The 17,827-nt window shown below is 29.3% G+C and overlaps 2 protein-coding genes and 1 long non-coding RNA gene across 3 annotated transcripts; 2 read left to right on the forward strand and 1 right to left on the reverse strand.

Annotated features, from left to right (window-relative positions):
- Nucleotides 1-1,950: 1,950 nt before the first annotated feature.
- On the forward strand, nt 1,951-4,845 carry LOC112743806 (cationic peroxidase 1-like). Its single transcript, XM_025793151.2, has 4 exons — nt 1,951-2,355; nt 2,976-3,167; nt 3,458-3,623; nt 4,147-4,845. The coding sequence occupies exons 1-4, from the start codon at nt 2,146-2,148 to the stop codon at nt 4,530-4,532; spliced, it is 954 nt and encodes a 317-aa protein (XP_025648936.1). The 5' UTR covers nt 1,951-2,145; the 3' UTR covers nt 4,533-4,845.
- Nucleotides 2,717-4,853, reverse strand: LOC140178330 (uncharacterized). Its single transcript, XR_011871174.1, has 2 exons — nt 4,715-4,853; nt 2,717-4,432 (listed from the first exon to the last, which is right to left on the reverse strand). It is a non-coding gene; the product is annotated as an uncharacterized lncRNA (long non-coding RNA).
- An 8,040-nt stretch (nt 4,854-12,893) lies between these two features.
- Nucleotides 12,894-15,292, forward strand: PNC1 (cationic peroxidase 1). The gene is made up of 4 exons (NM_001376214.1): nt 12,894-13,151; nt 13,560-13,751; nt 13,942-14,107; nt 14,720-15,292. The coding sequence occupies exons 1-4, from the start codon at nt 12,945-12,947 to the stop codon at nt 15,103-15,105; spliced, it is 951 nt and encodes a 316-aa protein (NP_001363143.1). The 5' UTR covers nt 12,894-12,944; the 3' UTR covers nt 15,106-15,292.
- Nucleotides 15,293-17,827: the final 2,535 nt, after the last annotated feature.

Raw genomic sequence — 17,827 nt, forward strand, 5'->3', positions numbered from 1 at the left:
TTGTGTGTTGACGTAAAAAGTTACTTATAGACCAATATTATTGGTTACTCTATTTGGTATATACGATACACGTACACTTACATGGATATAAAACACATCGATATGCGAATTTTAAAATTCTACATGACACCGGATATGTATACATATAAAATATAAAATATTGTTTAGATAAATCGTAATAATATTTTGATATTTTATTGATATTAAAAAATAAATTAAATTTTTTAATTATTTTTAATCTCTTATTTTAATTATATTAAGTATTTAAAATATTTTTTGTTTTAATAAATAATAATATATATTATATCTAAATTTATTTTAAAAATATATGTTAAGAATAAGACTGAACACACTAACACGTAATGGTATTTAGGTGTGTCCAAACTTGTCTGAAGAAAAACTTTTTAGTTTTTATTAAGACACGAATGGATATAACAGACACGCGTATTAGACGAATATTGGTGAGTGTCGTATCCAAAATATGTCCGACATACAGACACGACAACTTAGCGAAGTGTCCGTACTTCATAATTTATAGGAGACAGAGACAATACAAATTTTCTAAACATTTACGTTCACCCGCTCTCCTCGGTGATCATGGAGTTATTCCCCGTCATAGGATGTGAATTTATTTTTTTAAAAATTTAAATCGATAAAAAAATATATAAATAATTATATTTTTAATATATTTTTTATATAATAATCTTCTTTTACTTTGTGTAAATTTATGATATAAATTTTTTATTAGTTTTATGTTAATTTTTTTTAAAAAAATTTATATAAAGTAAACTCTAAACTTTAAAGTCGTAAAATTTTCATAGTATATCATTAAATTATTTTTTCAAAAATTTAAACCAATAAAAAATAGATAAATAATTATGTTTCTAATTATTATAAAATCACTTATTTTAAAAATTTAAAATAATAAAAAATACAACATTATATTAATATCTATATTTCTAATATTACTAAATAATAGTTTTACTTTTTATTTTTATAAAATTTAAAAATTTATGAAATAATAAAAATATAGTACTTAATTTTAACAACACTTTTAAAATATCTCTAGAATTGCATAGTTATTGTAATCACCGTATAATAGACATCATAATATATACATACACTTATATAATCAAATCGTTTTAAATGTAACCATCCGATACAAATTGTCCGTTTAATATTAAATAGAATAAAACATTTGGTCATGTACCAATCTATCTATTATTGTTCAAGATTTTAGTTAGATGTCAACAATTAACTTGGATTAATGGAGTTAGTGGTTTAAATTTCATTTTATTTATGTAATAATTTATTAATTAAACTCTTAAATAAAATTTAAATTCATAATAAATTAATTATTTATTTATCAAATTAGAGAATATCATAGACGATCAAAAAGTCAGATGCTGAACTAAATAACATGATTAGGATAGAGATGATAAGACATGCATCAATTTGAATATTAAAAATGAAGAGTATTTAATTAAGATGCATGAAGAGATCAATAGTTATTTAAGACGCATGAAGAACTTTTACGTAAGTATCTTATACTTTTTCTCTATGAGAATAAGACATTTTCAAATTATAAAAAAATGTACACATCTTTAAAAATATACAACTATGCATTACCATCAAATTAAAAATACATATTAAAAACAGTATATATTTACTGATTCGGTGATTTTTCTTTTGTAATTTACCCATAGTATTTTTGTTAAAAATGTCCAAAAAAGTTTCTTTCAAATGAAATAATTGATTGAAAAATGAAAGTCCTTAAAAAAAGTGTTATATTTCAATAATTTCGCTTTAGGGGGTCACCGTGTGTAGACTGTGTGAAACATTAAGCGTGGAATGAATATGAATATCTTTAACAAGTCAAAAGATATTTGGAAACTACATCTTTCAATGATTAATGCAAATAAGGCCTAGCTAGTAATACTACTCTTACTCTATAATCAAAATTTCAAATATAGAATGAAATAATGTAGTTTTCATAATTAATTGTACGGTTGCATACATTGACATGACGATAATGCAAACTAGTGTAATAAGGGCAAATTTCTTATATAAATACGTGACACGTTCCAAGGTCTTAACCACAATACTAAATCACTAATAAGTAATAATCTCTCTTATTCACTTGCCATGGCACTTCCAATCAGCAAAGTTCATTTTTTAATATTGTTCATGTGTCTTATAGAATTAGGGTCAGCTCAATTGTCACCGAATTTTTATGCCGCAAAATGTCCTAATGCACTTTCAACAATTAGGTCAGGAGTGAACTCTGCTGTCAGCAAAGAAGCTCGCATGGGAGCTTCGCTTCTTCGCCTTCATTTCCATGATTGCTTTGTGCAAGCAAGTCTATTTTCACTTTCTTTAATGCCTGCCTTTTTTTATTGTTCATTTTTTTTATTACTTTTTAATTTTTTTTATACTATCATTCAATTAAATATTTATATTTATGTGGTTTTGGAAATAATAATGAGTTTTTAGGTTAAATTTTACCGAGGTAAAATATTTTTACGCTGATAGTATATATTTAATTACAATCTAATTCATTTTTAATTATTTATTTTCTACTTATTAAAAGTTAAAAAAATTAAAGTTTCACCTTATATTAGATTATTATTTAACACATGCATATATCATGCGTCAAAGACACACATGCACGTACGTACAAATATATAAATAAAATATTCCAAGTGCTGACAATTGGTTTTGTTGGAAGTTAGAACATTAGAATTCTTTATTATTATCATTATTATTATTACAAATATATAAAAGTAAATAAAGGATATTTTAATTGCCTAATGACAAACTAAAACCAAGTCTAATATATATAAATCCATGTTAATTTTACTTAAGAAGATTGACAATCAAGCTTATATTTCTAACAAATAATTAAATGAACTCTATATATATGTACATTATGAAACTATTAATTTTAATTCTTTACCTATAATTTCTTGTTTCAGGGATGTGATGCATCAGTGCTATTAGATGATACAGCAACTTTTACAGGAGAAAAGACAGCAGGTCCTAATGCAAATTCTATTAGAGGTTTTGAAGTCATTGATTCCATAAAATCCCAACTAGAGACTTTGTGCCCTGGTGTTGTTTCTTGTGCTGATATTCTTGCTGTTGCTGCTAGAGACTCTGTTGTTGCTGTAAGTATATATATCTTAAAATTGATTTACTTATATTATTCAAGATAATTTTTCTGTTATAAAATTATTTATATTTTTCGTTATAAAAAGTTATTATATATACACAAATGTCATAATTAATGAAGTCATTTTGGGATTAGGTGTTTTGTCAATTTCATTAATTCCCACCATGACGAAATAAAAAATCTTCCCAAAATGCACTCAATTTGAGCCAAGTATATAGTATAATATAAATCACTAAATGGCATATAAAATAATAATAATAATAATGTGAAAATTGTCAAAATCAGCTTGGGGGACCAAGTTGGACAGTGCAATTGGGGAGAAGAGACTCAACCACAGCAAGCAAAAGCCAAGCTAACTCAGATTTGCCAGCTCCCACTTTGGATCTCAGTGGCCTTATCTCTGCTTTCTCCAAGAAAGGTTTATCAACTAGTGACATGGTTGTTCTATCAGGTACTTCATTAATCAAATTACACTATGCTACTTATGCAATTTTCCTTATTATACTTAAAAACTCTCACTAAATTTAACGTTATAATTTTTTATTATTTAAAAATAAATTTATTCTGAGAATAAAAAAATAAAAAATATTATCAAATAATAAAAACATATGACTTTAATTTTAGCTATATTAAGTATCCTTAAAATTTAAGTTAAAAAATATGATATTTATGGTTACGGCGACTACCATAATTATATTATTTTAGCAATTTTTTTAAAATATTATTAAAATTAAATTAATAATTTTTTATTATTTAACAACGCTTTTTAACTACTTGAAAGTAAAAATAAAAAGTATTATGAAAATAAAAGAAAATACATACAACTTTAATTTTGCCAATACTTGTTAAGTGTTATTAAAGTTTTTTGAGCTACTATAACTACTGTATTCATAGAATCATAGACTCTACTATTGTAGTATTGTATATATATGCACACACTTATTCTTATGAATGAAATGATGAAAAAATTTCAGGAGGGCATACAATTGGGCAAGCAAGATGCACTTCATTCAGAGCAAGGATATACAATGAGACGAACATAGATCCGAATTTTGCAAAATCATTGCAAGGAAATTGTCCTAGCACTGGTGGTGATAACAACTTGGCCCCAATTGACACAACTAGTCCAACAAGGTTTGACAATGCTTACTACAAGAACTTGCTAGTGAAAAAGGGTCTCTTCCATTCTGATCAGCAACTCTTCAATGGAGGATCCACAGATTCTCAAGTCAACGGTTATGCCAGCAACCCTTTAAGTTTCTGCAGAGATTTTGGCAATTCTATGATTAAGATGGGAAACATTAGTCCACTCACTGGGACCAGTGGCCAGATTAGAACTAATTGCAGGAAGATCAATTAGGATCAATAAGATCAATAATATAGAAAAATAAATAAATCTGGTTTGTTATCTTTTTTGTTTTATTTAATGATCAAGTCTAATAATGGTATATGAACATTTTTAAGAAAATGTTTGAATATTATTATTTGATTTGAGAATTGAATAAATTGAAATATAACAAAGTTTGTTTCAGCTTTTTTTACCTTAATTAGGATGGATGTTGCAATTGTGGTATAGAAACAATTCAATGTCAGTGTTCCCTCTCAATTGTAACTAATATTGGCCAGTTACTATGGAAATTTTAAAAACTATATAATATACATATATTTGGTTCGTTCTTGGTTCGTTCTTGAGGACATAAATACCCTCTATATATATTATAGGCCTCAAAGATGGAGAGATAATCATGCTTATCTTGTATAGTGCTTTACCTATTCGTCAAGTCATTATTAATCCATCAATATCACTCATCATATCTTGATAGTATATCCATATATACGTCACAATTATTTGCATTATTGTTTTAATTTAATATGGCATTAATTCATATGAAAAAGATTGTTACAGTACTCCACCAAAAAAACAAAAAAGAAGAAAAAGATACTTACAGTGAAAAAATGAGAAAATACAATAATTATATCATTAAATTAAAATACAGAACTAATGACTCAAATTACTTTCCTTTGTTGATAACTTACATCTATAATGGTTATATTATTGTATTTTGAATAAAAGTTGGATCCGTGAAGTTTATAACGTTCGAAAAACAGATGAAAAATGATTTTTAACAAAAAAGTTATGTATGTTTAAAGTTTAGGTTTAAAAGCAGGATTTTGCAGAAATGGCTTAAAACAAAAGGTTTTGGTATGTGTGCCCATGCATATACTATTGTGTGCATGCACAGACCAGAGCGTGTTTTGAGAATTGTGCGTACGCACGAGGGGTGTGCGCCCGGAAGCTTTACAAATTGTCCATACACACACTTGATGCGTACGCAAGATGCCGTTTTTGCACTAAAACTCTGTTTTAACTGTTTGACCTTCCTAGCTAGTAAGCTTGTAAACCTCCGTAACTCCTATTAAAAGTCCGATCGCTAGCGTTAGGTTGCAGAAGAAGGGCAAACCCATTGAAGAAATTAGTTTGATATTGAGAAACAGTTGTTGAAATGAATAACTGAATTAAAGATGCATGGATAATGTTGAACGATTGAGATATTGAAGATGATGAGGATTGGTTTCAATTATGATTTTTGAATAAATTTAAATGATATTGAAAATGAGATTGAATCTGATTGTGATATGTGTAACACTCTACCATACAGAGCTTTACGCCTAGGACGTAAATTAAAGGTGAAGCGTTACGACATCTAAAACAAAAATACGTAAATAGATATATACGAAGAATAGTTTAACTAGGAGCTTTGAAAGAAAGGATGAACAAAACAAGACCGAACACACGTCAAACTCGAAAAAGCGATTAGAAAGAAGGCTGATGAGCGGATAATTTATACGCTTTTTGGCATTGTTTTTAGTATGTTTTTAGTATATTTTAGTTAGTTTTTATTATGTTTTTACTAGTTTTTATTAAAAATCACATTTCTGGACTTTACTATGAGTTTGTGTGTTTTTCTGTAATTTCAGGTATTTTCTGGCTGAAATTGAGGGACCTGAGCAAAAATCTGATTCAGAGGCTGAAGAAGGACTGCAGATGCTATTGGATTCTGACTCTCCTGCACTCGAAATGGATTTTCTCGAGTTACAGAAGCCCAATTGGTGCACTCTCAATTGCGTTGGAAAGTAGACATCCTGAGCTTTCCAGCAATATATAATAGTCCATACTTTACCCGAGTTTTGATGACGCAAACTGGCGTTTGAACGCCAACTTTCTACCATATTCTGGCGTTAACCGCCAGAACTGGCATAAAAGCTGGAGTTAAACGCCTAAACTAGTACAAAAGCTGGCGTTTAACTCCAAGAAAAGTCTCTACATGTGAAAGCTTCAATGCTCAACCCAAGCACACACCAAGTGGGCCCCGAAAATGGATTTCTATACAAACTATTCTAGCTTACTCATTTTCTGTAACCCTAGGTCACTAGTTCATTATAAAAACCACTTTTAGAGATTCATTTTGTACCTCATGACAATTTACATTCAAACTTGTATCTTCTATGGCATGAGTCTCTAAACCCCATGGTTGGGGGTGAGGAGCTCTGCTGTGTTTTGATGAATTAATGCAATTACTACTGTTTTCCATTCAATCACGCTTGTTTCTCTTCTAAGATATTCACTCGCATTTCAACTTGATGAATGTGATGATCCGTGACACTCATCACCATTCTCAACCTATGAACGTGTGCCTGACAACCACCTCCGTTCTACCTTAGAGTGAGTGCATATCTCTTAGCCTCCTGATTCAGATCAGACTCTTCATGGTATAGGCTAGAATTATTGGCAGCCATTCTTGAGATCCGAAAAGTCTAAACCTTTTCTGTGGTATTCCGAGTAGGATCTGGGAAGGGATGACTGTAACGAGCTTCAAACTCGCGAGTGCTGGGCGTAGTGACAGACGCAAAAGGATCAATGGATCCTATTCCAACATGAGTGAGAACCGACAGATGATTAGCCGTGCGGTGACAGCGCATTTGGACCATTTTCACTGAGAGGATGGATGGTAGCCATTGACAACGGTGATCTACTAACATACAGCTTGTCATGGAAGGAGCCTTGCGTGCGTGAAGAAGAAGACAGTAAGAAAGCAGAGATTCAGAAGACAAAGCATCTCCAAAACCTCAACCTGTTCTCCATTACTGAATCACAAGTACTCTTTATTTCATGTTGTTTATTTTTCATAAATACAATCACTCTCATCATTAATCTCCTGACTAAAATTTACAAAATAGCCATAACTTGCTTCAAGCCGACAATCTCCGTGGGATCGACCCTTACTCACGTAAGGTATTACTTAGACGACCCAGTGCACTTGCTGGTTAGTTGTGCGGAATTGTAAAAAGTGTGAATCACAATTTCGTGCACCAAGTTCTTGGCGCCGTTGCCAGAGATTGTTCGAGTTTGGACAACTTACGGTTTATTTTGTTGCTTAGATTAGGAATAATTTATCTTTGTTGGTTTAGAGTCACTAAATTTGAGTCTTTTATTTGAGTTCAGTTTTACATTTTAAGTTTGGTGTCAATTACATGTTTTTATTTTTCTTTCAATTTTGTTCGAATTACATGTTCTTAGTTCTCCATTGATCTTCAAGTTGTTCTTGTTTATTTTTCTTGTTTGATCTTTAGTCTTTCTTGTTTTGTGTCTTTCCTTGTTTTTCTTGTGCATTTTCGAATTATTAGTGTCCAAAATATAAAAATTTTTAAGTTTGGTGTCCTGTGTGTCCTTATTTTCTTAAAAATTTTCAAAATTTTTTTTTAGTGTTCATCTTGATCTTCAAAGTGTTCTTGTTGTTCATCTTGACATTCAAAATTTTTCTGTTTGTTTTCTTTGTTTTGATCTAAAAAAGTTCTAAGTTTGGTGTCTTTTTATTGTTTTTCTCTTTCTTCATTAAATTCAAAATATCTTTTCCCTTTATTTTAATTAAATTTTCGATTTTTACTTTTAAAAAAAAAATCAGATTCTTACTTTTTTTATTCTATCTTATCTTAGTCTTAAGTTTTAAAATCATATCTTTAATTTTAAAACATATCTTTTTCAAAACTCCCTAACCACTTTCTCTCTCTTCAATTTTCGAAAATCATATCCAAGGTTTTTCAAATTTTCTTAATTAATCAATTATTTTAGTTTTCGAAACTTTTATTTTATTTTATTTTATTCGGTTGCTTTTAATTAAATAAAATAAAAATAAAAATATAATTTATTTGCAATTCATATCAATTCCATTTTCTCCATCATGGACATAAGTGAAAATGAACAGTCCAGAAGGACTCTGGGGTCATATGCTAACCCCATTACAGCTGCATATGGGAGTAGCATCTGTATACCTCCCATCAAAGCAAGCAGTTTTGAGCTAAATCCTCAGCTCATCATCATGGTGCAGCAAAATTGTCATTATTCCGGTCTTCCACAGGAAGAACCTACTAAGTTTCTGACACAGTTCTTACAAATTGCTGACACAGTACGTGATAAAGAAGTGGATCAGGATGTCTACAGATTATTACTGTTTTTATTTGCTGTAAAAGATCAAGCTAAGAGGTGGTTAAATAACCAATCCACAGCAAGCATAAAGACATGGAAACAGTTATCAGACAAATTCTTGAATCAATTTTACCCTCCAAAAAAGATGACACAGCTAAGGCTGGACATCCAAGGCTTTAAACAAGCGGATCATGAATCTCTTTACAATGCCTGGGAGAGGTACAGAGGGATGCTAAGGAAATGCCCCTCTGAAATATTTTCAGAGTGGGTACAGTTAGACATCTTTTACTATGGGCTTACAGAAAGAGCTCAAATGTCTCTAGACTACTCAGCTGGTGGATCTGTACACATGAGAAAGACGATTGAAGAGGCTTAAGAACTCATATATACGGTTGCTAGAAATCAACATCTGTACTCAAGCAGTGAATCCTCCATAAAAGAAGAGGCTAGGACAGTAACTACTGATCCTAATCCTCAAGAACAAATTGTCGAACTTAATCAGTAATTACTCTTTATGACAAAACAATTAGCAGAATTTAAAGAGATGCTCCAAATGCTAACAAGAATGTGGAAGCACAATTGAATCAGACAAGACAGCAGCTATCTAAACAGATAACAGAAGAATGCCAAGATGTTTAACTAAGGAGTGGAAAGTGGAAGTAAAGACGGGTTGCTCTCGCTTACTTTTCTTATGGCGATCAAAATTTTGAGGAAAAAATTCTTAATTAGGGGATAGATTGTAAAATCCGATAAATTAATTATGAGCCAAGGGGATTAGAAAAATAAATTTTATAATCTAGGAAAGTAAAAATACTAATTTTAAAGATTTTGACCTAAAGTTAGACCAACGGACCAAACTGATTGAACCGGGTCTGTATTGGACCCAAAACCCAACATTTAAATGAAGAATTAGCCTTTTATTTTCCCTCATTAACTGAAACACTCTGAATTTGATGAGGGAGAGGCAAGAACCCTAAACCTATATCACACCAAAACTACATTGGATCATAACTCTCAATTTGTAATTCTGATTGACAAGTCGTCTGCGGTCACACATTTGTCTCAAAATTCTCTTCAAATCTATTCGAACAAAGTGGTAAGAATTTGAATTTCTTATCCAGTTTTTCCCCTCTTACATTTTTGTGATTTTAGGTATTGGATATTGAGGAGTTATGTGATTTTGATGATTTAGAATACTCTAGCGGGTAATTGCTGGGTTCCGTCCAATTGTCCCTGGGTAAAGATAAGAAATCATTATCCCCTTTGAATTTCCAATTGTATGAGATTATAGTATTAAAATTGTGCATGTGTATGAAATTAGGTTGACTATATATATATATATATATATATATATATATATATATATATATATGTGAAGTTGATGTCAAATTGATAAAGTGGTGTGCTTGGGAGTAACTTTGGTGGCTGGACTACCTGAATTGGTGACATTGGAACTTGGAAGTTTGTGTGACAAGAGGTTTTGTGGTGTTTTGTGGCTTGGGAGGAAATCGGCCAAAGTATGGTTTTGGTTTTCTATAGTTAATATATACTGTTACTTAAAAACGTAGACTAGTTGTCATAGGATATGCTTGAATGCTCTGAATTGTGGTTATAATGGTTATAATTGCCATAAGATAGACAGTATTGTGCATGTGGAATTTGGTCGGTGGTTCAAGCATGAGGTTGATAGAATATTATTATGGTCAATGTCTTCTTAGCCTAGAATATGTACTTTATCAAAATCAATTTTCATATTACGGATGAATGTTACATGGTGCTAGGTTCCAATGGAAAGTATGCAATATTCGAACGAAATAAAGTTGTTTGCATGTAGTCCCATGTTTCAAGCAAGACATTTTGGGGAGTACAACTTCAATGGTACAAATTTAGAGTTATCACAAAGGAAGACGGGCTGAAAACCTAAAATAGTGGAGTTTATGTCTCTTCTAATTCAAGAAGTTATGCAAGCATGCGTGATAATAGAGTGGCTATTGATAGTGTTCCATATTACAAAAAAATTGTGAACATAATTGAATTGAATTATAGCTGTCATTTCACAGTGATATTGTTCAAATGTATTAATACAACTACCAGCAGAGGCATCAAACAAGACCATTGGGTCTTACTAGCATTAATTTCTCTCGTCTGATATACACCGGTAATCGAGAAGACCATGAACCATACATATTGGCATCAGAGGCTCATCTCGTATACTACGTGGATGATGAAGTAGATAAAGAATGGAGTGTAGTGGTTCATGTGAAACCACAAAACCTGTATGACATGGGAGAAGAGAATGAAGAAGCTAAAGTTAGTTTTTTTTCACAGCCAGGATTGAACATGTCAGTGGCATTTGACATTGAAGATTTATAATTGACAAGGGATGATGATGTAAAAGACTCCACAGACAATGCTTCTGAAAATATTGATGAGGTTGCATAATAAAAATAGGAAAAAAGTCAACATAATTTAAAAAGGATCTTTGTATAATTAATAAATTTAATAATTTTAATGATGTATGTAATTTGCTAGTTATATTACGATTTGTATTTTTTATATTTCAATTAAGTCTTTACTGATTTGTTGGTTTTAATGAACAAAAGCAGTTTTCTATTTTTTTAACGTTTTTTTTAGAAAAAGTTAGTTTACAATGAAGTATTAATTTCGTTATTGTTCTTAATGTCGTTGTTATGATAATCATGATCTTTAATAATTATTATCAATTGTAATATTATTATGACTAATAAATATTAGTGAACATAAAATGACAGTCTAACAGGGGCAAATAAAAACGGAGGACTTTTTATCATGCTACGCAAGCACAATATTCACTAAAGAAATGGCTATGGCCTCTCTATTCTCTTCATTGGAACATACAATTTTGGTTGTTAAAGACATATAGTTTCATAAAGTGAATGTTAGGTGTTGGTTGAAGGCTATATCAGGACGCTCTTATTTCAACCAATACTTGGAGACGGCGAATGAATCTACTATGCAAGTTTGTTCTTTAGGCATATCTATAAAAATTTGTGTTAAACTATATTTGAATAATATATATATATATTATATATATATATATATATATATATATATATATATATATTAGGTTGATATATGCTAACAAATTTCTGCAGTAATATTTGTTACATTAACATTTAAATTTGTAGGAATTTCATGAATGGGAATCACGAGAAGAAATTTGGGTATATTTTTGTGACATGAGCATCTGGGATGAGCTCTGAAGACATACTTGCTGAATTGAAGGTAAAAAATAAATATTTAATATAGAAGATACATCATAAAGAAATAGTATATTTTACAAAAAAGACTATAAATTATATTTTTTATTATGTTCACGCGCTTTACAAACAAGCATGTTGTTGAGTTGAATATTGCATCATAGGAAGAAATGAAGTTTATAGAATTGCACGTTTCAGAGTTTCTTTCCAAGAAATCTACCTAAAGTCGCAACAAAAGAGATGGTAAGTATTGTTTATTTCTTTCTTCGGGTGTTGTCCAATGCTTAACCCCTTGTTTTCGGCGATAGCATGGCTGACCCTCCCTCTGTGGCGATTAGAAAAGGTTGAGCTTTGTCCACTGTTCGCCATTGGAATCAGGGCAACCTTTGGGAATGAACTAGGGTTTCATTCTCCAGAGCAACAAGCTTAAAGGAGAGTGAGAATTGTGTTTAAAAATGGCATTATTTTTGTGAATGAACCAGGGATTGAATTGTCCACCTTGCTCGCGTGGATATTTAACGGTCACGTGTGTGAGTTAACGTTTTACGTCAACGGTCAACATTATTGACTAATTGTATTGTCTAATAGAGATAAACTTCGATCGGAAACTGTTTTGTGTATTTTAAAATTTTGAGGACTAAAATATTCAATTTTAAAAATTTCAGAGACTAATTTAAATAATTACTCTAATAATAATATCTGTCAAAATAACAATAATAATAAAAGTATTAAGCATAAATAAGTGTTATTTTTCAAATATTTCGCTTCGTGTAGGGCACGTGGAACAGTCCACAAAGGAGGATGGTTAACAAGTCAACACAATAATTTGGAATTATTGATAATGCTTATACATATATAACACGGACAAGTCAAATTTGGTTTCTTAATTATGGCTGCATATCTATCTATATATATAATATATTTATATTACAAGCTAAGGAAAAATCCAAAAGAAACTCGTATATAAATACGTGACATAATTCACAGTATTCATAGCACATTCTTTCAATTTCTCTCTTAGTTTTGGATAATTTCCCTCATTGCCAGCATGGCACTTCCAATTAGCAAAGTTGATTTCTTAATATTTATGTGTCTTATAGGATTAGGGTCAGCTCAATTGTCATCTAATTTTTATGCCACAAAATGTCCCAATGCACTTTCAACAATTAAGTCAGCAGTGAACTCTGCTGTCGCCAAAGAAGCTCGCATGGGAGCTTCCCTTCTTCGCCTTCATTTTCATGATTGCTTTGTTCAAGCAAGTCTACTTTCACTTTTTCTTAGTTTCTATTTTTTTTTAAATGTTACTTTGTGATTCATTCTATACAATCATATATCAAGTGGACGTAAATTCAATTAAGTGGGATTCACATTATATTTTTTTTGGTGTCTGGGATCCACATTATATAAAGACAATAAAAGAATATTTTAAATAATTTAAAATTATCTTATTTAATATTTATTAATTATAATTATAATAATCATATAATTTTAAATTAAAAAATACATAAAATTAAATAATTTAACCTTAATTATTGTCTCTCTAAATACGAATCTAGTAATAAGTTAGACTAATGCTAAAATTCAGTTCCTTATTCCATTTATCAATTATGAAATAATTTTACAATAATGTTAACAATTATGATTTTGTTTGTTATAATTTCAGGGATGTGATGCATCAGTGCTATTAGATGATACATCAAATTTCACAGGAGAAAAGACAGCAGGTCCAAATGCAAATTCAATAAGAGGTTTTGAAGTGATTGATACCATAAAGTCCCAAGTAGAGAGCTTGTGCCCTGGTGTTGTTTCTTGTGCTGATATTCTTGCTGTTGCTGCTAGAGACTCTGTTGTTGCTGTGAGTATATATAACATATAAGTAGATTTAATAATTTGATTTAAAGATGTAATATTGTGGTATGTGAGGGTCTAACAATTTTAACTTAGTACGACTCAAATATAAAAAATACATTGATCACTTAACATTTTTTCTTAATTATTAGAGTACTTGATTATAAACTAATAAATTTGTTAAAATAATGTATCAGCTAGGAGGAGCAAGTTGGAATGTGTTATTGGGAAGAAGAGACTCAACCACTGCAAGTTTAAGCTCTGCTAACTCAGATTTGCCGGCTCCATTTTTTAATCTTAGTGGCCTTATCTCTGCTTTCTCCAACAAAGGTTTCACAACAAAAGAACTCGTTACTCTATCAGGTATAATATAATAATTGACCTGTCAGTTCAGAATAATAAATAATATCTCGTACCAACAAATTATAACTCAAATGACATAGTCTTTTTATATTTATTTAAAGATGACAAATTCGAATCTCACTCCTAATTTTAAAAAATAAATAAATAATATTCCATAAAACTAAATTAACTGAAAAAAATTATATTAGGTAGATTCTTTTTGAAATTTGGAATTCACTCTATTTTTTAAATTTAGCCTTAATAAAATTATTAGTTTTACCATATAGTTTAAAAATATGAGCATTATTTTTATTTTTTATCCTTGTCACCAAATTATTTTTCTATATCACTTAAGTTGATAGAAGAAGATATAAATGATTATATTTTTAATATGTCTCCTCACCTAATAATCTCTTTTAAGTTTATCTAATTTTTTCGCATAAACTGTATTTTTATTTTTTATTTGTCTTATGCTATTTTTTTTTTTTTTGGAATAACAAGAATTGAATTTTAAACCTTTGGACATAAAAATTCTAACACTGTCATAAAATTATTTTTTTCTCAAAAACTTAACTTAATAGAAAAAAGAAAATATATGAATAATTATATTCTGACAATTTTAAAATATTTCAGGAGCGCATACAATTGGGCAAGCACAATGCACAGCCTTCAGAACAAGGATTTACAATGAGAGCAACATAGATCCAACATATGCAAAATCATTGCAAGCAAATTGTCCTAGCGTAGGAGGAGATACCAATTTGTCACCATTTGATGTAACAACACCAAACAAATTTGACAATGCTTACTATATCAACTTGAGAAACAAGAAGGGTCTCTTGCATTCTGATCAACAACTCTTCAATGGTGTATCCACTGATTCCCAAGTCACTGCTTATAGCAACAATGCTGCAACTTTCAACACTGACTTTGGCAATGCAATGATTAAGATGGGAAACCTTAGTCCACTCACTGGGACTAGTGGCCAAATTAGAACCAATTGCAGGAAGACCAACTAAGAAAAAAAAAAAAAAGATTTGTGGATTTTATTTTTCATGTTGGGTATAAATTAAAGTTGTGGGAATTTTAATGTATTTCTAGATGTATTTCAGTTACATTGTAGAAGCAAATTGTTTCCTCATCAATTGTAATGCAAATTTCAGTTTCAAGTATATTGATTAATGATGTTTGAACTTAGTTAATTAATTTTGGTCTATATACCCTACATTATATATATATATATATATATATATATATATATATTGAGAGAGACTTTTTAATTTCTGTATAATTTTTTTAAAAAATTTAAGTTGATAGGAAAATATATATAAATAATTATATTTTTAACATATATGTTCTAATTAACAATAATTAAATTCTAGACTTTAAAATCATAAAATTTCTATTATTATATTATGATACTACTTCTTTTAAAAGTTTAAGTTGATAAAAAACGACATATGAATTATGACCTCTCTAATTCTTATTAAATTTTTTTCAAGCAAATAAGATCGAACAAGAGTAGTTAAACAGAAATTTTCCTTTTTTAAAAGAATAAAAATAAGAAAGAAAAGGCAACTAAAAGGAGCATAATAGTAGAGACAAAATAACATTCTATATTGGGAGTATTTCAAGAGGTGAAGGTTGATAAACAGATATAAAGATTAATATTGTTATGAAGATTGGATACCTAAAATGTGAAGTTTAATTTATACTTTAGAGGGTAGGGTACGCAATTTGATACTGTTTTAATGTATAATGAAGAGAGCAATGTTAGGAGGTTAGTAATTTTTGTGATTAGTAGTCATCAAATAGCCATCAATAATGATTTAATAGTGTGAGATTGGTGTGAGATTTCATCTAATGGCTCACCTTTCTCTGCTGGTTATATGCCGGCCAAAATTCAATAAAATTGCTGGCCCTAGACTTTTCCTAAATACTATTCTAGTTATTTCCTCAATTAAGATGAAACTTCTAACATAAATTCAACAATTAAACTAAGGTTTTTTCATTTTATAAAACTTTTACCTTTTGAAAATAGTTTATTAAAATTGATTTTTAAAAAATAAATTTTTAAAAATTATAACATCTATATTTGATAAATCAAACTAAGAATAAACATAAACAGCAACAATTGTATTTAATAAAATATCATTTAAACTTTAAAAAGACCATAATAAATATAAACAAAAGAGTATATTTGGATATTTATTAACCTATAAAATTATATTAAACTTTTTAATTTTGATAAGTACAAGCTAACTTTAAAGAACACTTTCTTAAATACTTTTAGAAATATATATATTTTTTAAAAATTGTAAAACAAGCACATATTTTTTTAGTTTATCAAACACACAATGAGGTGTCACTTTTCTAAAAAAGAAATTACCAAACCAAATCTAAACAAACACTTGTAACACACTATATATTATTAAAGGAGAACTCAAGAATAAAACTAAGGAAACGGATCCTTTATTAAAAAATTCACTTGATTTATTATATATACCTTGATTTGCACAATTTTCAGCCAATGAAAACATTATAAACGATTTTAGCAAGAAATAAGAGATCATCAAAACGCTATTTATTAAATAAAAGTATTGTATTTTTTGTTAATTAAATAAATTATAATTTTTTATTTATTATATTTTAATTTATATCAATAATTTAGATTTAATATTTAAGGTTTAAGGCTTAGTATTTAAAATTTAGAAGGTAAGATGTTTTATTTTTTTTTTAATAGCATGTTAATTTTTAAGAAATGATACACTTAATTTTCTGAGTGCATTAGCATGGGAATGGACCCTCTCAATTATTAAAAAAAATTGAGAGAATAAAGTATAATCTCTAACCCTTCATTGTTTTCTCTCTTATATTTATTTTTGGTCTTACTTATAAAATTAATGGTGAGAGATCACACTTTATTTTCTCAATTGTTAAAAAAATTGAGAAGATAGGTACCAAAATCATCACAATTTTTTTAAGGACCAATAACATTAATAAAATCACCTATATTTATTAAAATCAAAACCATATTCGCTCTTGTTAAAGATCAACTATATATTGTCTTACTTTGCTAGTTAGCTACGCCCCCACGGACACAAAATGCATGCCATGCATGCATATTCTAAGTCATTGACTTTGGTAATTCAAAGTAAACGAAACAATATAATTCTTAATTAACGTAACTACGTAACTTCGCTATGCTTGCTTCAATCATGGAATAATTGCATGCATGATTTGATTATGACATATATATGGGTGGCAAATTTGATTCAATCCTCTTATCATTATCCACGCGTTTTTAGTTTGACAATTTTGATTTGTGCCAAAAGAAGCCACAAGACATGTTGCAAGTGTTTGATGACGTCTCTCATTATTCCAAAACTCTACTCATAATTATATTCTGTCCTCTTCTCTCATATTTCCGGGTTCATATTAGAGTTTTGTCCTTTAACAAACACAAGTCACTATTCTTCTATATTTATAAATGAAAATGGACGACTTTCTAAATGAAAGCACAAAACATGTTTTATTTATTTATTTGTTTATTCTCTCTACATCTCGTTAACTACACTTGTTCTCTCTTTGAAAGTAGAAACAAGTAATGACCAATTGATCAAATTTCGGTGGAATTAAATCGAGTTAGTCCAATAAGAGAACAATGTTATAAGCACTATGTAGTATTTTTTTTTTTTATACATGTTTTATTTTTTTATTAAATGCGATGATAAGTGAGAC

The sequence above is a fragment of the Arachis hypogaea genome, chromosome 14 (assembly GCF_003086295.3).
Source record: "Arachis hypogaea cultivar Tifrunner chromosome 14, arahy.Tifrunner.gnm2.J5K5, whole genome shotgun sequence".
In the NCBI taxonomy this organism is placed as follows: Eukaryota; Viridiplantae; Streptophyta; class Magnoliopsida; order Fabales; family Fabaceae; genus Arachis; species Arachis hypogaea.